At 41.2% G+C, this 18,828-nt stretch overlaps 1 protein-coding gene across 9 annotated transcripts; it reads right to left on the reverse strand.

The window, feature by feature from the left end:
* Positions 1 to 1,135: 1,135 nt before the first annotated feature.
* Positions 1,136 to 18,181, reverse strand: LOC131125727 (phosphatidylinositol 4-phosphate 5-kinase type-1 alpha-like). Of its 9 annotated transcripts, none has more exons than XR_013627555.1 (18): positions 17,828 to 18,168; positions 13,766 to 13,791; positions 12,513 to 12,602; positions 12,209 to 12,339; positions 12,014 to 12,131; positions 11,070 to 11,222; positions 10,428 to 10,727; positions 10,115 to 10,323; positions 9,961 to 10,044; positions 9,741 to 9,789; positions 9,529 to 9,613; positions 9,238 to 9,414; positions 7,479 to 7,635; positions 7,331 to 7,399; positions 6,741 to 7,245; positions 4,580 to 4,614; positions 3,208 to 3,275; positions 1,136 to 3,137 (listed from the first exon to the last, which is right to left on the reverse strand). XR_013627555.1 is itself a non-coding variant. In XM_058067544.2 (18 exons), exons 1-17 carry the CDS (start codon positions 17,946 to 17,948, stop codon positions 3,213 to 3,215), a joined length of 2,406 nt encoding a protein of 801 aa, XP_057923527.2. In that variant the 5' UTR covers positions 17,949 to 18,181; the 3' UTR covers positions 1,137 to 3,137; positions 3,208 to 3,212. The 9 variants fall into 9 exon arrangements, 8 of the variants coding, with proteins under 8 accessions (XP_057923527.2, XP_078647722.1, XP_078647724.1 ...); XM_058067544.2 differs by lacking the exon at positions 4,580 to 4,614 and adding an exon at positions 4,200 to 4,274 and having other exon boundaries at positions 1,137 to 3,137; positions 3,208 to 3,278; positions 7,488 to 7,635; positions 17,828 to 18,181; XM_078791596.1 differs by lacking the exon at positions 4,580 to 4,614 and adding an exon at positions 4,200 to 4,274 and having other exon boundaries at positions 1,141 to 3,137; positions 3,208 to 3,278; positions 17,828 to 18,171.
* Between the last annotated feature and the right edge of the window lie 647 nt (positions 18,182 to 18,828).

Raw genomic sequence — 18,828 nt, forward strand, 5'->3', positions numbered from 1 at the left:
AGCCAGTAGTGCAATCTATTTCATTCAAATGGCTATAAAATAGGATAAATCTTAACAGTGAATTAATTCCAGATTGAAGATGGCCAAATCAGATAGTTCGCACTGACAATACTGAGTGCTTACATTTGTGCCCGAAGGGCTCAAAGTTAACTTTAAGTGATCACAGCAAGACACAGACTACCGAGGACCGGCACACATTATATGCAATTACCTTCTAACTGCACTGCTTCACTGCTGTTGTTTTAGGATCAGGTTGTTGAGAAAATGATCCCGAGGTGGTGTAGAAGCACCGCAGAGGGGAAATGGGTCATTATCAGAGAGTATACCTCACATACCGTCACTGTTGTTTGCACTGGAATTTAATCCTCTGTTAGTGTGTGTGTATTGAACGCATTCATCCATATCATCCACTTTCAATATTTAGGCACGGCAGCCTGGCTCTGTGTTTGCTAAACCTCTTCAAAAGTCTACTCCTGCATGTATTTTCCATCACACGGTGAGTGAAAGTGACAGGGAGACGCTTGGATGGAAACAAAAGACGAGGCGCACAGCGACATGTTGGCTTTGTCCTTCATCAGCCCTCCACTCTTTTTTTCCATCTCATTAATGGATGGATAGATGATCAATAGTGGCGAGGCAGTAGAGAGGGGATTAGGATTAGAAATCGATGGCTTTGTTTTCTTCAGCCTGCCAAAGATAAATAGTGCCTTAAGACAGTGATAGACTTCTGACAACGGTGTGTGTGTGTGTGTGTGTCAGAGAGAGAGGCCATGGAGAATGTGACACTTTACTAAGCACAATGCAAATGTACGTAAGTGGGAGATCAGATGAGAGGGAGGCTGACTACAGGTTCACTCCAAGTTGGCTCCTGACGCTCTCTGAGAATAGCTGCAGATGACTGATGACTTCCTGCAAAGAGGAGACAGATGTTCCCGAAAAACCTGAGTGGGCTGTAAGAGGGAAGGCAAGGCATTGTGGGTAGGTGAGCCTCCATCTCCCACTCACAGATTCTAGGAACAACCCTTGATGTGAGCCTGCTTGCCTCTCTCGCCTTTTGTCTCCTCCCTCCCTCTGTCTCGCTCACACACACACACACACACACAGTCTCTTATTTGTTGGGTGTCTGTCCCCTTTGAAAGAACAAAGGCATTTATTTGTGGTTCCCGCCGATCAAAGCTCGGCTTTGTGACGGCCCGTTTCCAAACAGGTGCACAAGCCGGGGTTCTGTAATCCTTCTTTTCCTTCATTAAGTCTTAAAGGAAAACTGCACTTTAAAAAAAATTGCCCATCATCTACAATCCTTTACATGTGAGACTTCGACATGTTTTTCTGTTTTCTGTGCATTATAAAAATATAAAAATAGATAAAAACAGACAGCTCACTACTGCTATGCCACCAATATAAACCACTATTAAAGCACCTCCAAAAGCCTCCAACAAGGTTTTATGGTTTTATATACATGCAGGTACATTCGTGTAAACATGTAATGCATACAGTATTTTGGTTCTTTTAAACAGTCCCGGAACTTCCTTCCTCAGTGCATTGATTTTACATAGAAAAAGTGGTGTGGCGAAGTGTCAATGTGCATGATTTTCATCTTTTTTTATCTGTTTTTATATCTTTAGAACCCACAAAATTATTAGCCTCTCCAATTAATGATTCTATTCCCGGGCCGCACTTTGGGCACTCCTGGTTTAGAGTTTACTGTACAGTGTGTCCCAATACTTTTGTCTTGAGTGACCTTCCATGGTGTCCAACTAGACCATGCATGTTGTCAGTTGAGGCAAATCATTTTTTTTATTATGTTTTATTATGTTTAACTTCTTTTTACACTTGTATGGCAGTTATACGTAACGACTTTGTCTGGACACTTGATAAATGTTTTATGGTGGTCATGGTTTGACACTGGAACTGATCATTCCGATGCCAATTTCTATGCTCCATTGATGTGTTCAAATTGTGTGTCTCCTGCTACAAAATCATCATAGCATCTTACCATGAACATGCCCTTTATTCGGTACACAACTTCTCTGAATCAACTGAATTAACACTACAAACTTCAGACACAGTCAACATGCTGATAGATGGTGTCCCACACCAATTTATCGACAACGTTTGGACACAAACCAGAACAAAAATGTCTCACAATTACCCATGCATGCACATACAGATCATGCACAAAGAGCTGACTGCATTATTTGGAGAATTTTGCATGAGTTCATGAGAAAGTTAATGCAAATTAGTATAAAATCACTAGTAGGGTTGAGTATGAGTAGGCTAACATGCTCTGTTAACGGCATCATACGAATATAGTCTGACCAACTCTGTACAAAGTTCCGTCAGGTATTTCTCCAGGCTGTGGAAACACTGGCATCTTTACTTATATATATAGTAAGGGATAGCCATTTTTTTTTATTGTGTCTTGTTTTTTATGTTTTATGGACCATGTACTGTATGTGTCTGAAATAAAGTTGACGATATGATGTCCACTATGCTACTTCTTCCAACAGTATTCGGATGATGTTATTTACAGATCAACAGGCATACATAAATGTACATTATACTGTATGTACAATGCATATTTTTCCCTTAACTTGAAATTAAGTATATCCATGGCTGCTACTGCTGCTCAAACAGGAACATCTCCCAATAAACATTCATAATAATGTGGATATAAATGCATGACACTAAGGCATGACAAATATGACATGACAGTACAGTGTGCATGAACAATGCACAGGACAATATCTGTCTCTGACAAATATAAATGACAACAATGTAAAATGTTCATTTTAAAAGTGCCTTAAAAAAGCGCAAATAAATAAATGATACATCCTGTGCCTTTTACTAAAAATAAACACACAGAATATGTGTCCATATTGCATAGCCACTGCTGACAGAGCCATCAACACTCAATCACAGTGTTCTTTCAGATTGTTCAAAAGCAAAGCTTGAGGATACTTGTTTTGCTTGCATATATATGGATATAGTATGTATGTATTTGCGTGAAAGGATGAGTATAGTGTTGAATCTAAATGCTGTTATGTTACATTTTTAACTGATGGGTTTCACAGCTGCAAAAAGTCCACATGCAGCTTAAGTTACCAGCATTAAAATATCATTAAATCCGCTGCCTCCTGAAAGAAAAAAAAACACAAGACAATAAGCACAGCGGAATAACTCAGCATGAATGCAGTAAAAACTTACCTTCCTCATGGCAAGTCATTCTCTGAGCCATAGTGAGGAGAATGCACACAACTCTGGTCCTCCTGAGTCTGCTGGCACCACATTTGGCCAGCAGAATGCAGCATTGAGGAGAAAGGAGGAGAGTGATGAGAGGAAATGAGACTTGGAAAACGATTTCAAAACATGAGGTTATTGTAAAGCCGCTCCCTTTAATTAACGTGTTGCACATGTGTGATATGTCACCTCACAGTTCACTCATTCTTTATGTTCAATTTGAATTTCATGTCATAATTTGGAGGTTTTCATGTGGGATTAAAGACAAGCCAGTGTGCAGCTTTTATTATGTTGGCAACATTGGAGCCGACGAGTCAAGTCTAATTCTTGCACTAATGAGCTTAGTCAGCTCCTCTGTGCTAAAAAAGCCACTAAAGCGCTACAGAAGCCAATACTGTGCAAACGTCCATAACACATAAGACTAACAATGCATCTTAAATGTTGGAATGATGCACACAAATGAGGGTCCTTCAGAAGATGCCTTTTTAAGTGTGTGTAAATGCTGAGAGACTACATACTGAACATAAAAGGATAGTACATCACACCGTATCACAGTCATTCACAGATATCATGCAAATATGTGCGGCATAGTGAATGACATCACGGCTATATCTGGAATGCTTGTCTCTCAGCATTCACACTAAACATGTAAAATTTTATTTTGCATACTAAGCACTTCTGAAGACCCATAAGCCCTCCTAAATAGCCAGAGGTGGAAGCAAGTCAGTGTTTTTTGCAAGTCTCAAGCATGTAAGTCTCAAGTAAAGATGTCTAAGTCAGTCTCAAGTCAAGAAAAAAGTCATCTGAGTATTTTCAAGTCATCACATGAAAGTCCGAGTCAAGTCCTGAGTCACTGATGTCAAAGTCCAAGTCAAGTTGCATGAGATTGTCGAGTCAAAATGTGACTCCAGTCCACACCTCTGCTAACAGCTAATGAGACTAACATGCTGGTGACTTACAGTGTAACTCGAGCAAGAGTTTAGCTTACGACGGCCAAGAACAGGAGAGTACACCCAATATCGGCCGTCTGCATACTGATGGATGGACACACACAAATGAAGTGATAAAAGCAGTTTTATGAGAGAAACTGTATGAATTACATGATAGCACAAATGGTGGAAAAATGGTGAGCTCTGCGTGATGTTGACTGTGTGTATGACTGCAGGTTGGCAGATATAAACACATCATGCTGTGCTGGGAAAGAGAACCTTCTGGGGTTTTTTTGTTTTCTGCTGATGCATTCAAAACGACAACCGCTGGCAGCCTCATGCTTGAGAAACTCCCATAAGTGCGTGCATACCGTACCAGGACCCCTCCCGCCCTCCCCCCTCCATCTCACCATCATAACTCTATCACGCTGTCCTGACTGGGCCACTGCAAGGAGACCCAGCAGAGCAAAGAAAAACAACAAAGATGGATTTTCACTCACTCACTGCAGTGTGCACACTAATTAAAATAACAGCTGACGCACTGAAAATCATTGTCCATTATCACCTATACACTGCTTTTCAGATACAAATAGATAAGCTCCAAATGATTCATACACTGGACAACGTTTGAGTTCGAGTCAATTTTAATTTGTTGAATAGGCATCTTCTTGCTGGGAATAATAAGGATTTTTTTAAGAAGCTGTATTGCGGATATTCAGAAATATTTGCCTTTTTAATCTTAATGGACATTTTGAGGAAACCCAATTCACCCTTATAGCGGGTGTAACCCACGAGTGTCCAGGGCAGCACATTCTAAAAATACAATTAAACATTGATCCATCCATTTTCTGTACCGCTTGTCCCCACTAGGATCTCAGGCATGCTGGAGCCTGTACACTCTGGACTGGTCACTAGCTAATCACAGTACAATTAAACAAGATAAAACAACAGTAAAGTTGAAAAAAGAGCAAACATAATATAACAAATAACATAATATAACAATAACTTGGGTACCTCGTTTTTTTTTGTTTGTATCAAAATTTTTACTAAAAGGCCAGACAAAAAACAAAATGTATAAAAAGTGTTGCAATATTTCCCATAGGAAACTATGTAAGTCAATGTAATCATTTCCAGACGCATGTGGACTTCCAGTTCATCTTGGTAAGATTAAATTTCTCACCTTTTTTGTCAAATTTCTGGTACTCGCAACTTTCTTGGCCCCATTGTGGGTTGTTACAGTCACACTCAATAAAAAATCTACACAAGCTGAGTGTAAGGTGCTTTGCTTGGACAAGCAATTTTGTGGAACGATACGAGCTCAAGAGAAGCTTGTTTTGTGCAATATTATACACAGAGGTAAACATTTGGGGAAAGTATAAAGTTTGGACAAGCCTGGTATAACCCTAACCCGGCCTAAAATCAAACACCAACCCTAAACACTCACCCCTATCCTATCTGTACTAACCCCCATCCCGAGGCAAAGCCAACTTAACCCTAAACCGACTCAAACTTAACCCTACTATAACTTCTAACCTGAACTTAACCCTATTATGCTCGCCAACGTTTTTTCTTGTGATACCTACTTTTACAAAATGAAAATCGCCAAGAGCTACTCATTTGTGCAATTTATCTTCATAGCTTATTTAAAGCCAACCAAAGTGAATATGCTTGCTTTACCCGAACGTTAACAAAATACTGGTATCCTCAACTCACATTTTGTATTTCGCAATGCATTTCTTTCTAATGTTCTCACATTATTAACTGAAAACCTGAATAAAAAGCAGGTTTGCAGGTGCCTCGTGGTTGTGGGGAGCTTCCTAGTGCCCACAGACACCATGCATGCTGGTGACCCTTGGGTTATATGATATGAAAAGGGAACCAAACAATAAAAAAAAAAATATTTGACTCACTTTTTGAAAATCACTCGTGAAACGTAGAGCATCAGGCACTTTGTTTAAAGAGAATTTGGATGTGAGATCAGCTCCCTTCAGGCAGTTTGATGAATCCAACCAGTTTTCGGGCTTTCCCTCTTATGGGTGCCACACACAAGCGGTGATGGGCAGCCGCGGTTGACGCGTCTCATCGCTAGCACATGGTGAGCTGTGTGCATGGGAGGCAGCGGGCGCCTGTGGCCCGATGCATTCACATCCAGAGCGAATGGACGCTTTTCCTCCTCTGAACTACTTTGATGTCCCCAAATTCCCTCCACTTCTGACAGCCAATCTAAATCATGGCAGACTCGTACAATATGCTCTGGATGTGGGTGTGGCGCTGGCTGGTGTGGCGATGGGTTTCACTGGTCGCAGTTGTTTGTCCCCTCCCATGTGTGGCGCCCAGTAGACCTTTGACTGCCACGCAAACACGAGCGCTACATGTGTTACATCACCTATACTTTTAGAAAATGTAATATGTCACTATTGAGCAAAATCATTTTGCCTTGGTGTCAGAAGATAGCCGACAACAAATTAAAAATGTGGTTAGAAAATAAATTATTTTGGGTTTAATTACATGTGCTTATGTTGTGCTGTCAAAACACAAAAACAACAAAGCAAACCTACGAAAAGGACTTACAAAGTAGATATCAGAAACCTGCACTTCCCCGTCCAACGAGTCGTGGCTGCTGGAGACAGACAGCTGATTGCTTGAGTCTTGCACAGCTCGAGAGCTTGTTGGCTCGCCAGTGGGGAGAGTCTCAGAAAGATGAGGAGGGGAGCTCTGCATGGAAGACTGATAGGACGCGGGACAGATGGGGGTAAATGCTGAGGAGGGCGGCAGAGTGGCCATATTTTGGGTCACTGGGGTTTGTGTGTGAGGGACGATGTGGGTGAGGGGGGAGGATGGAGAGGTAAGTGGTTTGGTGGATGGGCGGATGGAACTGGAAAGTGTGGAGGAGGACTGGCAAGCTGACTGAGCAGTGGTGGAGGAAGAGATGAAGGTGGGAGGAAGGGTGGATGAGGAATGTGCAGATGAAGGACTGAAAGACGGAGGAGTGGATGGAGGAATGAAGCTGGGCTGACTGTCAGCTGGCGAGGTTGCTTCTGTCCTCTGTGTGAGCTCGGTGCTGGCTGGAATTTTACTGTGAAAGATGGAGTGTTATTAATAAAGACAGTAATGTACACTACATGACCAAATCATGAAAGAAACCAAAATTGCACATGTACCTGAGCTCCACCTCAACTGTTATGGTGTCCTGCTTCTTCTCGTGAACCTCAACTACATCTTTGTGGGACCTTAAATTACACAATGTGATACATAATCAAATTAATAATCTTTAAATATTATTTAAAGAGTCAATATTTTATTTCTCACTTAGCCACATTGGGTGAGAGCATTTGTTTCCTGCAGCGTGGGTGCTCGGGTGTATCGAAGGGGGTGGTGGGTAAGGAGTTGTTAGAGGAGAGCGTGGTGGCGATTGATGCTGTGGTGGCGTCTTCAAAGGAGGGAGGTGTGCAGGGTGGCTCTCGCCCTAATTGGCAAACAACACATGTATAATTTGAGAATGGCTTAAAAACACTAAGATATTTTACATCTACACAAGTGTAATATTACTATCATTTGAGTGGCAATCTTCCTTCATCAATATGGAAACCTATCGAATAAAAATCTAAAATATATGTCAGCTAAAATGTGTACCTTTGCTATTTTTTTTTCCACAAGTACCGCAGCGGAAGCCAAGCAAGCAAGACTACAGAAAGAGTAGTCAAAGCTCTGATGGATCATCTTGGCACAACTAAAGCATACGGACACCAGCACAGTGCAGTCTTTTATTTCTCCGGCTTAGATTCTTGGAGAGATTGCAGTGGTGCTGATGACAGCTCTGGAATTCATGGAAATGTATGCAGACTGGGCAAAAACTTGGAAAGATTGCCATGTCCAGCATTCTTGTTACAGTAAAAAACAGCCCTAAAAAACTGCCTCACTGGAGGGGAATGTGATAAGATTAATGAGGATTTAAGAATTTCAGGTTTGAGCAGATTCAGGGAAGATGGATCACAAATAACTCCAGGACAGGGAGGTGTTTTCAGAAGCTTATCACTTTTGTTATTTGCCTATTTTATGTTATTGCACAGACCTGAGTTCGATTCCACCCTCGGGCATCTTTGTGTGGAGTTTGCATGCTCTCCCCGTGGGTGCGTTTTTTCCGGGTACTCCGGTTTCCTCCCACATTCCAAAAACACGTCAGGTTAATTGGCGAATCCAAATTGTCCATAGGTATGAATGTGAGTGTGAATGGTTGTTTGTCTATATGTGCCCTGTGATTGGCTGGCCACCAGTCCAGGGTGTACCCCGCCTCTCATCCAAAGACAGCTGGGATAAGCTCCAGCACGCCTGCGACCCTCGTGAGGATAAGCAGTAGAAAACCAACGAATGAATGAATGTTATTGTACTTAAAATAAGAGACATAGATGTGCATGATCTAAAATAATAACATGGTGACTGGTCATTGTTGCAATTCATTAAATTAAAATGCATGGCAGGACTATGTAGTATTTGACAGGAATACTCATTTCTTATAGGTAGGAGATTTAGTTCAAATTTAATATGGCCTATTTGTCTGGATGTTCAAAATAGGGCTTTACTGAAGTGTGTTACAAAATATTTAGTTTGTATACACGTATTGTTACCTCCATTGATGAGGTTTTTGTTGTTGGAGCCTACCGCCAAATGGAGGCCAAATTGTATGTAAAAAAACAAATCTGCATACATTTTTTTTAAATTTAGTTTGTTTGGATTTTAAAGCGGGCACTTCTTGTTGGGGAAAGTTATGCTGTACTTTTTTTTAGTTTGTTGGCAGTGCTGTTGCTCTGCTGCTGAGCTGTTCTTTCTCCAGAAGATCAATAATGGTTGACTTTATCCCATTTAAACAGAAAATGGAACACTCAAGTGCAGGCGGTTAAAGTTAATAGCGTGCCAAAGTTCTGAGAGAGAAACAATGCAAAATACAGACAAAAAAAACAGCACTTCATCTTTTCACTTGTATTTCTTCTGACGGCCGTCAAGGTGCTCAGGAATTGTGTTTATCTATTCTGTTATCTATTAGAATAATAGCTTTGATGAGAGTTCCTACCACTGTCCTCCAACACGACAAAGCTATGAGGTCCTCGCAGGCTCTCCAGGTTGTCCATGTTTTCTTGCTTCTCATCGCTCTGTGAGGGATGCTGGCTCCTTAGCTCAGATCCACCAGCATTGGACTTAAACATGGAAAGAGCTCCTCGTCCTCGTTTAGAAGGAGACGGTCTCAATGCTGTGAAAGCAAATAATTCTCATATGAACTTTCACTCACGTTACTGGCCACACAAGTACAGATCTTGATGTTAATGTTGTGTCTGGCATGTGAAATGAACATGTATGAACTCACAGCAACTCTTCTTGAAGACGACGTTGCTACAAAATTTGTAGAAGCGCTCAGCATAGAAACCTGGTCTGTGAACGGATACTGTGTCCTGAGGGTGTGCAGGTGGTACAGGGGAAGAAATGTCTTGAGGTAGGTGCACTGTGCTTTGTGTACAGTATAAGAGACATATAAAAATAAATGAGCACATTGCAATGCCATCAGGGAAAACTACTCACCCCATCATGGATGAGAGACTTCCAGGAGTGCTCCAATTTCTTAATCAACCTGTATGATAATTGAGTTTCATGGCTTATTATCAAACTTCTTACAACAGATGTTTTATGTTCGTATAGCACATATCCATTTGTACTGTGTAAGGTAGCCATGCCAAGTTAACACTATTGATTTAGCTACTTAAATTAGTCAAGGAATGTTATTAAAATGCTGGATTCCTACCGATAAGACTGCAGAATGTCAATGATACCGATAAACAAGAGCAGGCGCTCTCCTTTAACTCCCACAGCTGGAATGCCCCCCATTCTGTAAGCAGAGTGAAAACGCTACCATGGTTTGCAGACATTAGAATGAGCATTGTGACAGGCCAACGTACGTGTCATCACGGTCCAGAGTTTCCCTGAATCTGGACCCTCCCTGTATAGACTCCATTGCAGTGGAGTAGAGAGCTTTCTGGCCGAGAGGACGCGTTTCATCTGCGCCATCTGCTGGAGAACCCTGGGACTGACGCTCTCTTTCTGCTTGTGTCTTGCTGTGGACACCAAGGAGTAAACTGTAGTCCATAATCTTAAAACTTTCCAGCACCTGGCATGGAACACATACAATGAATACAGATAAAATAATTATGTTTTTGTATATTTCACATTACTTGACTTACTTTGACATTATTTTCTTTGTCTTTCTCTTACCAGACAGTCTCTTTGCAGAGTTTTGACCAGAGCGTTGTATGTATCCTGGTCCAAACTAAGGCCCTCAGGAACATCACTCAAAAAGTCCAGATCTTTAAAAGTGGGTTTGGACTTCTCTCGTTCCTTCTTGGATGCTCGTCTCTTATAAGTGGAGCCCTTCAGGTCAAATTTAAGGTGCATACGAACAGAGCGTGGAAGAATATTGTTCATCACGACAACCCGGATATTTTTCCCCCCGCACTGGACACAGTAGAGGCCAAAGAACTTGGGCAGCAGCGTCCGAGGGTTCTGGTTCAAGTTCTGGAACATACATTTTTGGACAACAGTATTTAGTTGTTTGGACACTTTGTGTCGTTCCAGGGGCCTTGCACCTGCTAGACAGCGTGACATACCCCAAGGTCTTGGCTCATGCTGCTGTGTTCTAAGCCTGTTAAAGCACAGTATACTTAGCTACTACCCCTTGACCATCACAAAGCTGCTGCTTGGCGTCATTGCTATGACCAAGACCAACACCAGGAGGTAGGATAAAGATCGAGCAGATTATGAGCCCAAAATAAAAATGTTGCAATTCATATTTACAATTAAACAAGACTATGAATTTCCTTAACCTTCGGTAGATGTTTTTTGCAGAGACTTACTTACCATGTAGTAACCAGGAAGCAACTTCTGTAGGAATTCTGCCTCCTTGTGTTGGACAGTTTTGACAATGAACTCATCATCTCGTGTTACGTAAAATATGGAGCCGCTCGCTCCTGGATTGGTCAACTCAATCAGGGGCTCGTTACAGAGAGAATACTGTAAAGGGGCACACGGACACACACGTTAAAACCTAAACAAACATCAGATTTTTAGTCTTCATAGCATTACTGTGTTAGAAATGAATGTAACACTTTAGCAGACAAAATGGTGTATGCTGACAGATACACGGTGTGTCTACTGTCTGTTGTTGCTCCATGTTGAGTTTAAAAAAGGAGGCTTTAGCCCACTAATCTTCCTCTGGCACATGGAGTCAGTCAGCGTGAGCTTAAACACTGCAGCCGAGTCCAGTATCTGCTTGTGCATGCATGCAAATGTGCGTGCTCACATGCAAAATGTGTGTAATGTGTTTATTATGTTTGTGTTGCATTATAGTGATTGTGTATGTGCATAGCATTGCAGGGGGTCTTTGACAACTCTTCTACTCTTCAATCATCTGTGATCAGAGGGAAGACATATCTATATTTATATCATTTCGAGCACACACTATTACACAGATATCAAATTAAGTATATCATGCTTAGATCTCTAAAGTGAGTGATGTGATTAGTTTAAGCACTCTTAATTGCTGCCTGTAGGCGTAGTCATTTCTGCAGTTTTGATGTTTTGCACAAAGTAATACAGTATGTGATGTTTAAACCAAGTGACAACAATCCAGCGCAGAAAACAAACCTTGCAATTAAATACAAATTCAGAAATACTCAAGAAAATATTAGCGTAATGTGCGAAATTCAAGGACAGGCCGAAAAAAGGCTCCCATGTTCATGAATCAGATTTTTTGGACGTATGAAACCAAGATCATCTTGTATCATACAAAAATAAAACATCACCAGGTAGTCATCTGGTCGTATCCCAAACAGCTCCCTGAAGTAGCGAAAAGCCACGGGGGCATAGGTTTTAAACCTGAAGTCTGGGAAGTGATGGGCTGGTGTGAGGTTACTGCCCTCACTGCAACAAAAGGAGAAATAATAAGAGCGTGAATCAGATACTGTGAACACTAGCATATGCATACAGCATATGAGTACCTGGGGAAGAAGATGCTCTCCACCACATAGAAGTCCTGCATGAGCACATCTCTCTCGGGCTTGGAGCTGAGGTTGCCAACAGTATATCCAATACCCAGTTGGATGGCCCCTTTTAAGGCGGAGGAGGTGGTCTTGGGGCGATGGATAAGAGAACACAGTCACATGTAGGTGGAGGGCAGCTGATGAAATCGGCGTGTCAAGCTTACATAGGATTAGTACTTGAGAATCATAAAAAGAATCCCACACAGTCAGAAAAAAGACAACCGGTGTAATCAAGACAAGGAGGAGAGGAGGGATAGCCAACCTTCTTGTAGGTTGTTTCTCCGGAGGCATCTACTCTTCTGTGGCCAATCTTCTTCTCATGAGTTTGGCCTGTTCCAAATGGGGATGGCATCTGTCAAAACCACAGTTAAAGGCATGGAAGTTTGTCAGTGCTTGTCAGTACACACTACACACACAGTTTAAATGTACTACTGTGGTCACAAAAGTTTTTTCAAGAGGTACTCATTTTGTAACATTTATTTTCATAGCTTCAAGCCGGTTTATGCAAACTGTGCACGCTCATTGGACAGTCAAACTGGGGAAGTGCTGAGACTGACGTGCACCCACAACATGCGTGCTCACAGAGTCAGAAGTGGTTGCAGAGGGTACGTCCGTTAAACATCATCCATAGCCCGACGCAGCCCCGCACACAATGAAAGTTCCTCCTGCACTAAAAGTGCTACAAAGTGTCTGCATGCCCCCAAATCCGTACTGAGGTGATACTCATCCCCAGATTTTTCTTACTTGCAAGTACAGCGGATTGGGACCAGGACTTTAGCCGCAACCCGATCACACCACAAGCCTCGAAAACTCACCGCACCCTGCCAAGTACTCACCCCCTCAAATGCCGCACCAATCTAAAGCTTTTTAAAGCGCCACCCCGGTGAGACATTATTGATCATATCGGCAAGTATTAGCCAATATCGATACTGTGGTTTTTCCACTGATATCGGCCGATAATGATCTGCTCACCCATTCTCACATTATAAAATGTGAATGAACAGCTTGTTGTTTTTACTCTGTCCAGTCTTTTCATTGTGTCAATCAAAAAATAAGAACCTAATTGGTCGGTTAACATGCAAGTTAACAATGAACTACCATTATATGTGAGTAACAACAAAAAAAGCACTAAAACATGGATGTTTCTAAAGTCATCCATTCTGAATCACCCATCTGCGTTGCAAGGCACACGCAAACTGCATACAAAGCATGCTGGTTACTCCAGCAGCCTGACTTGCCGCTCTAATATTTTGAGGTATTACATGTAGAATGACAGGTACAGTACTTTTCAAATCAGTGCAGACTTACATGGAGACTAGGACACATGATAAATGATTTGTTTATTTTTAATCCTCCATGATTTTATAGGGCACATCCATGCATGTCTGCTGCTGCAGGATATGAAAGCCACTACCTACAAGTCAATACTTTCATGTTCTGTTTTTAAAAGTTTAAAAAACATAAACACAAAGCTGTTTTTGTCCACAGAGGACCGAGGACAGCCAGCAAACTCACCTCTATTTGACTCTTCTTGGCTGTATCTGTAGAACAGCAGGGAGAAAAAGACATGGGGGAAACATTAACTCCACATTTGTATATCTAGATTCATACTTAAGCAGGGAATAACGCATCCATTTGTTCAGACCCAACTGGTACACATAAAAAAACTAAATATTTATTCACCTGCTTTCCACCTCACAGTTTCTAGATGATAAACACCAATGCACAACTATTCCCAATGTTATCAGATGTTTGGACAAAGGTATTTGAACAGCTGGTCAATACACCAACAGGAATTAAAATGGAATCGGAAGTTGAAGGAGACCTGAGGGATCTAACCTAATCGCTTGCCAATATACTGCATTAGATGTAGTTTATTAGTATTTACTCTATGTTCAATAAGATTCTCCATACCATGCAAAGTCACTACAAAATGTAGTAAAAATCAACTATGCTGCAATGAACAATGACTGGTTTTAAGAGGTTTAGTTATGTAATACAGTGGACGTCTTAGGCTTATTAGTGTAGATGTTAGCACTGAATTTTGTACAATAATTGAACTGTAATCAATAAATTGAATGCAATTAATGTATGTATTTAATATATTAAAAACAGTGTTTTTTATGACTAATTCCTCATCAACTTGACTCCTAACAAATCTGAAGTTAACTCACCAAGCAGAAGAGTTCAGTGTCATGTGCTTTTCAAATATTTGATATTCCAAAACAGAAAAGCAAAGCAGTTAAATTTCTGGCCAAACTAATCAGACCGCTGCAGTTTTCTATTCTTGTTACAGTCGTATTTGTACTGAAGAGGTAAAACTCTATTGGATTGACTTCCTCCCTAATCTGAGTGCTGTCATTGGATGGTGTCTGGAAAGCACATTGCCAACCAACCACACAAGGGGATTAGGTGACATCTCTCTGCAGCCAACAAGACGGTTGTGTTGGTGCTTGGCTTTTCCACCAGTCGAAGCCAAGAGAGCATCAGTGGTGGAAGTGAAACGGAAATGAAACCGATCATTGTACAGTACTTGTACAGTGATTGTTTTACATCGTCATGCTATTTTTTTAGGTCAAGCCAGGGTGAAGATTAAGGCCAAAGTAGGGATAATGAACTTTTAAGCTACGTTGAAGCAAACGGTGCTTGTAGCAGATGTTGTTTCATCGTCGAGGCTCGATAGCGGATCGACAAAACAAAAATAACTTCTCATTAATGGCTAGCAGATTCAAACAAAATCCTTCTGTTGGAGAGAAAAACTGTCAGCTCCACCTGCTTCTAGTCTTCAAGATCAAAAAGGTCCACACAATCATTATCTAGATATGTCTATAAATATTCAGAAGAATGCTGATGGAGGACACATGAAACGGAACACCTGCCTTAATGAGAGGGATACAGACGCTTCTGTTAGAGAAGAGAGGAAGTCATAAAATGGTGGGATTAAAAGAAAACTGTACATTGTTTTAATGAAAACATTAGGGTCAACGGTTCAAAAAACATTCAAGGAATGATGTGCTCCCTGGACACTTCATTAAGTACGCCCGCACAATCTAATTAGATTCCTGTTCCATATGTTCAGCCTTTACAAAGTCAACTAGTATGAAATCTGTTCCCCATTTTAATTGTTTACAATTCCATTTTTTACCTTTTAAACTGATTTTCACCACCACAGAGTGTGTGCTTCTTGGGTTAGTGAATAAAATGTCCGTGCGTTAAATGCAAACAGCCTTACGTTTGTTGATGCAATACATCATTGGAACAATTTAGCCCAGTATTTCAGAAACAAATGTAGCTTTGTTAACTTTTCTAATAGGATGTCATTGCTACAAAATTGTCATCCTCGTGTTTGTAGTGTTTGAAGACGGAGTCACCAATGCAATTCCAAATGTGGTATTAATGTAAGCTTATGATAATGCACAATTAGACTGTATGTAGCACACAGTACTCGGATATTGAAGGCCAGAAGTGTTTTGTGTGTGTGTGTCGACAGTCTCTTAACAATTAAGATGAACTGGGTGAATTAACTAGCCTCCCATCCTTACTTGACTCGGATCGCGCACATCAGCAGCAGTGATGTCACAGTTACTAAGAAAAAGTAATCCGATCACTGACTACTGATTACTGAATTAAAAAGTAACTCAGTTATTTTACAGATTACTTTACTTTTGAGAGTAAGTAAAGTTACATTACTACTTACTTTTTCAGTTACTTAACAGCAGCTGCCTGCAACATCAGTTGCAAAGTTGAAAGTTGGCTTTCTATTTGCTGAAAAATAGTGTAGTGGTGGGTGTGTTGTGTTGTTCCAGTCTGCTGTTTTGTGTGTGGACACTGGAGGGCAGTTGGGTTCAGCTCGCACGTTGGAGCGTGCGTTTGGAAGAAAAGGGAGTAGGACAAGAGTTCTAAGGAAGTACTGCTGAATACAGCCATCCTGATTACCGTTATTCAGACGCCGCTACAATAGTAGTAATGCAGAGTAATTGTGGATAAGTAACTTAAATCAGATTACTTTTTTAACTAACGCCTCAGATTACTCGTTACTGGAAAAAAAGGTAATGCTGTGATGAGTAACTGACATCACTGGTCAGCAGGCATCCTAAAACGCTCGCTTCGATTAACAAGTGACAAAACACAACATGGTGTAACCACACAAAAGTCACACAAAAACCCCACTAGCATGCTCTGCTAAACTAAGCTAACCCCGTCAGTGTCCCCTACAACTCAGTAAGAGGTAAATTTCAAGATTTTTTCGCCAACTTTCGCCGGTGTAACAGGCGACCACTTTAACATCTTTAGTTTGGGAGTTAAGGTGTTCCAGCCACGATTGAGTATGCTGGGGAATTATTTCCCCACACACACTCCACAGGGTAGTACTGTTCCACTGCGGTCATGTTGGTGACAGTAATGTGTACTATTTAGTGGATAGAAACTGTCTCACACACAGCACACCTCATTTTCAATGCAAATATTTCACTGCTCTGTATCCATAATGACACCAGCCCTGTGAGTGTTTTTCATGTGTTGAAGCACTGCAGGCTGCGTTGCCTTTGTCACCTGTTTCTGCATAATAGGATATTGAAAAGCACTTGTCCCTGGATCTTAATTGACGATACAGTATTCTTAAAGGGTTACACAGACGTGTGTAAACCTGCAGATTACCGCTGCAGAAAAAAAAGCCTGTCAAGCAAAACAATGAGGATTGTCCTGGAGTAAAGACACACACACAAGTCTGAGTCTGTATGGGATTAAGGTTAAGACAGAATTTTGTGTCATGATCTACAAGCAACACATGCAGAACACAAACCCATTTGTAAAGGGGACCTGTTTTGATTCTCTGAAATTATGCACCATATATGCATTAACAGTGACATTGCATTTTTAATGAATTGATGTAACTCTTAATTTATATTTGCACCTAAATATCATATAGGTATCATGCATACTGTGTATGTATTTTGTATTTTTTTCCCCACTGTGATATCAACAGCCATTCTTGGAACTGATATACGAGGGGATTAGTGTGTTTGGTTTATGTTATAATTCCATGTTGCATTACGTAAGGCACTCATCAGATCTAGCAGGCAGGATGAGGAAAAAAGACTAGAGCAAAGATTACTAGAAGCTGAGGAAGAGGGAATTGCATCTTGTAGGAAGGTGTCAAGTGGAGACTGCAATTACTATATGGTTAAAATATAACCAGTATTGCTGCAGCGTCCATCCCACAGTAGTTTCATTTTCGTGCTAGCTTCATAGTCTTGAGTGACAGCATCCCAAACAAAGAAGCATGGAGGAGACACTGTGGGCCACTTGCAACAGAACACCAGCAGTGACTTGAATTGTGATACTAATGTTATCTAACAACCCGATGCATTATTCATCTCAAAGTCTAGGGTTCCTCGAATGGGTATTTTCTTATGCACAACTCATATTTTACAATAAACTACTTCACAACTTCCTGTCCAGCTTGTACCTTGCTGTCACTCGATCTTGCCCCCCCCCAATATTGAAACAAGGCGGCCTATGTGAACATTTACCGCTAAAACAAATACTCCCAAAATAAAATCAATCCAGCATACACACCGGTGTCTGCGAGGTCCAGCTGCAGACCGAGGCCAGCTTCCTCCTCACACCTCCGGTTGGGTTCCGCAGTCAGTCCTTCCATCTCCATGACAGCTCCGCGCTCGCACCGCCGGGGGTCCATAGCCGAGACAGATGCGGCTAGAAATGCTGTCACATCACCGTCACGGTGGCTACAAGCAAGACCACAACCTACATAGCTTCACGAACGTATATTAATATGGGTGACACACACACGAAATAATAATATGGAGCTATTAGGCGGTGAGCGAGGCGACCCTCATAGTTGCTGCCGCCTGCTGCTGCTGCGCGTCATTTCATTCGCGACGGATGCGCGTGCAGGTACGTTACACATCTACAGACGGGTTGGCTGTGACGTCATCACCTCACGCTAACGTACTGCATAGGTATCATTTTCACATCAAAGATCAAACAACTGATGTGCTTCTTGTACAGCTGAAGGTACAAAACATTTATTGATGAATGTACCTCATAAAGTTCCTTTTGCAGGCAAGTGTTACATGCTAGTTAAATAGACTATTTTTTTTACCAAAAAAATAAGACCACCACGTTATCAATAGTGGTTTAAAAGAAGAGCTTGTACAGACACAAGTCTGTATTTTTAACAACTACAAATAACAGAAACCACATTTTCACTCAGCTCAAAATATGCTATATTATATGTAGAAACATACTACACAAAAGTAGTCCTAAAAATAGCCGACAAATTGGAGCCATTGTATGGTTATATGTTTACAGTAGTCAAATCTCTAAAGGACATGAGTGCTCTATTCAAGGACATAATGTAAAACACGTCAAAGATCTTCTACATGACATGACTGCTTTGACTTTCTACATCCAAGCGTTTGTCAAATACTTTGTATATGTCAAGAGCGTTCTGCTGCAGAACTGTCCCTTCTGGGGTGGTATAGTGTCATTCATGGACCAGATGTGTTCCATGGGCCACAAGTTGAATAGCTAGTCCAAGTCTGTACATGAAATAA

The sequence above is a fragment of the Doryrhamphus excisus genome, linkage group LG6 (genome assembly GCF_037039965.1).
Source record: "Doryrhamphus excisus strain RoL-2023G ecotype Guam linkage group LG6, RoL_Dexc_Guam_v1.1, whole genome shotgun sequence".
Taxonomy (NCBI): Eukaryota; Metazoa; Chordata; class Actinopteri; order Syngnathiformes; family Syngnathidae; genus Doryrhamphus; species Doryrhamphus excisus.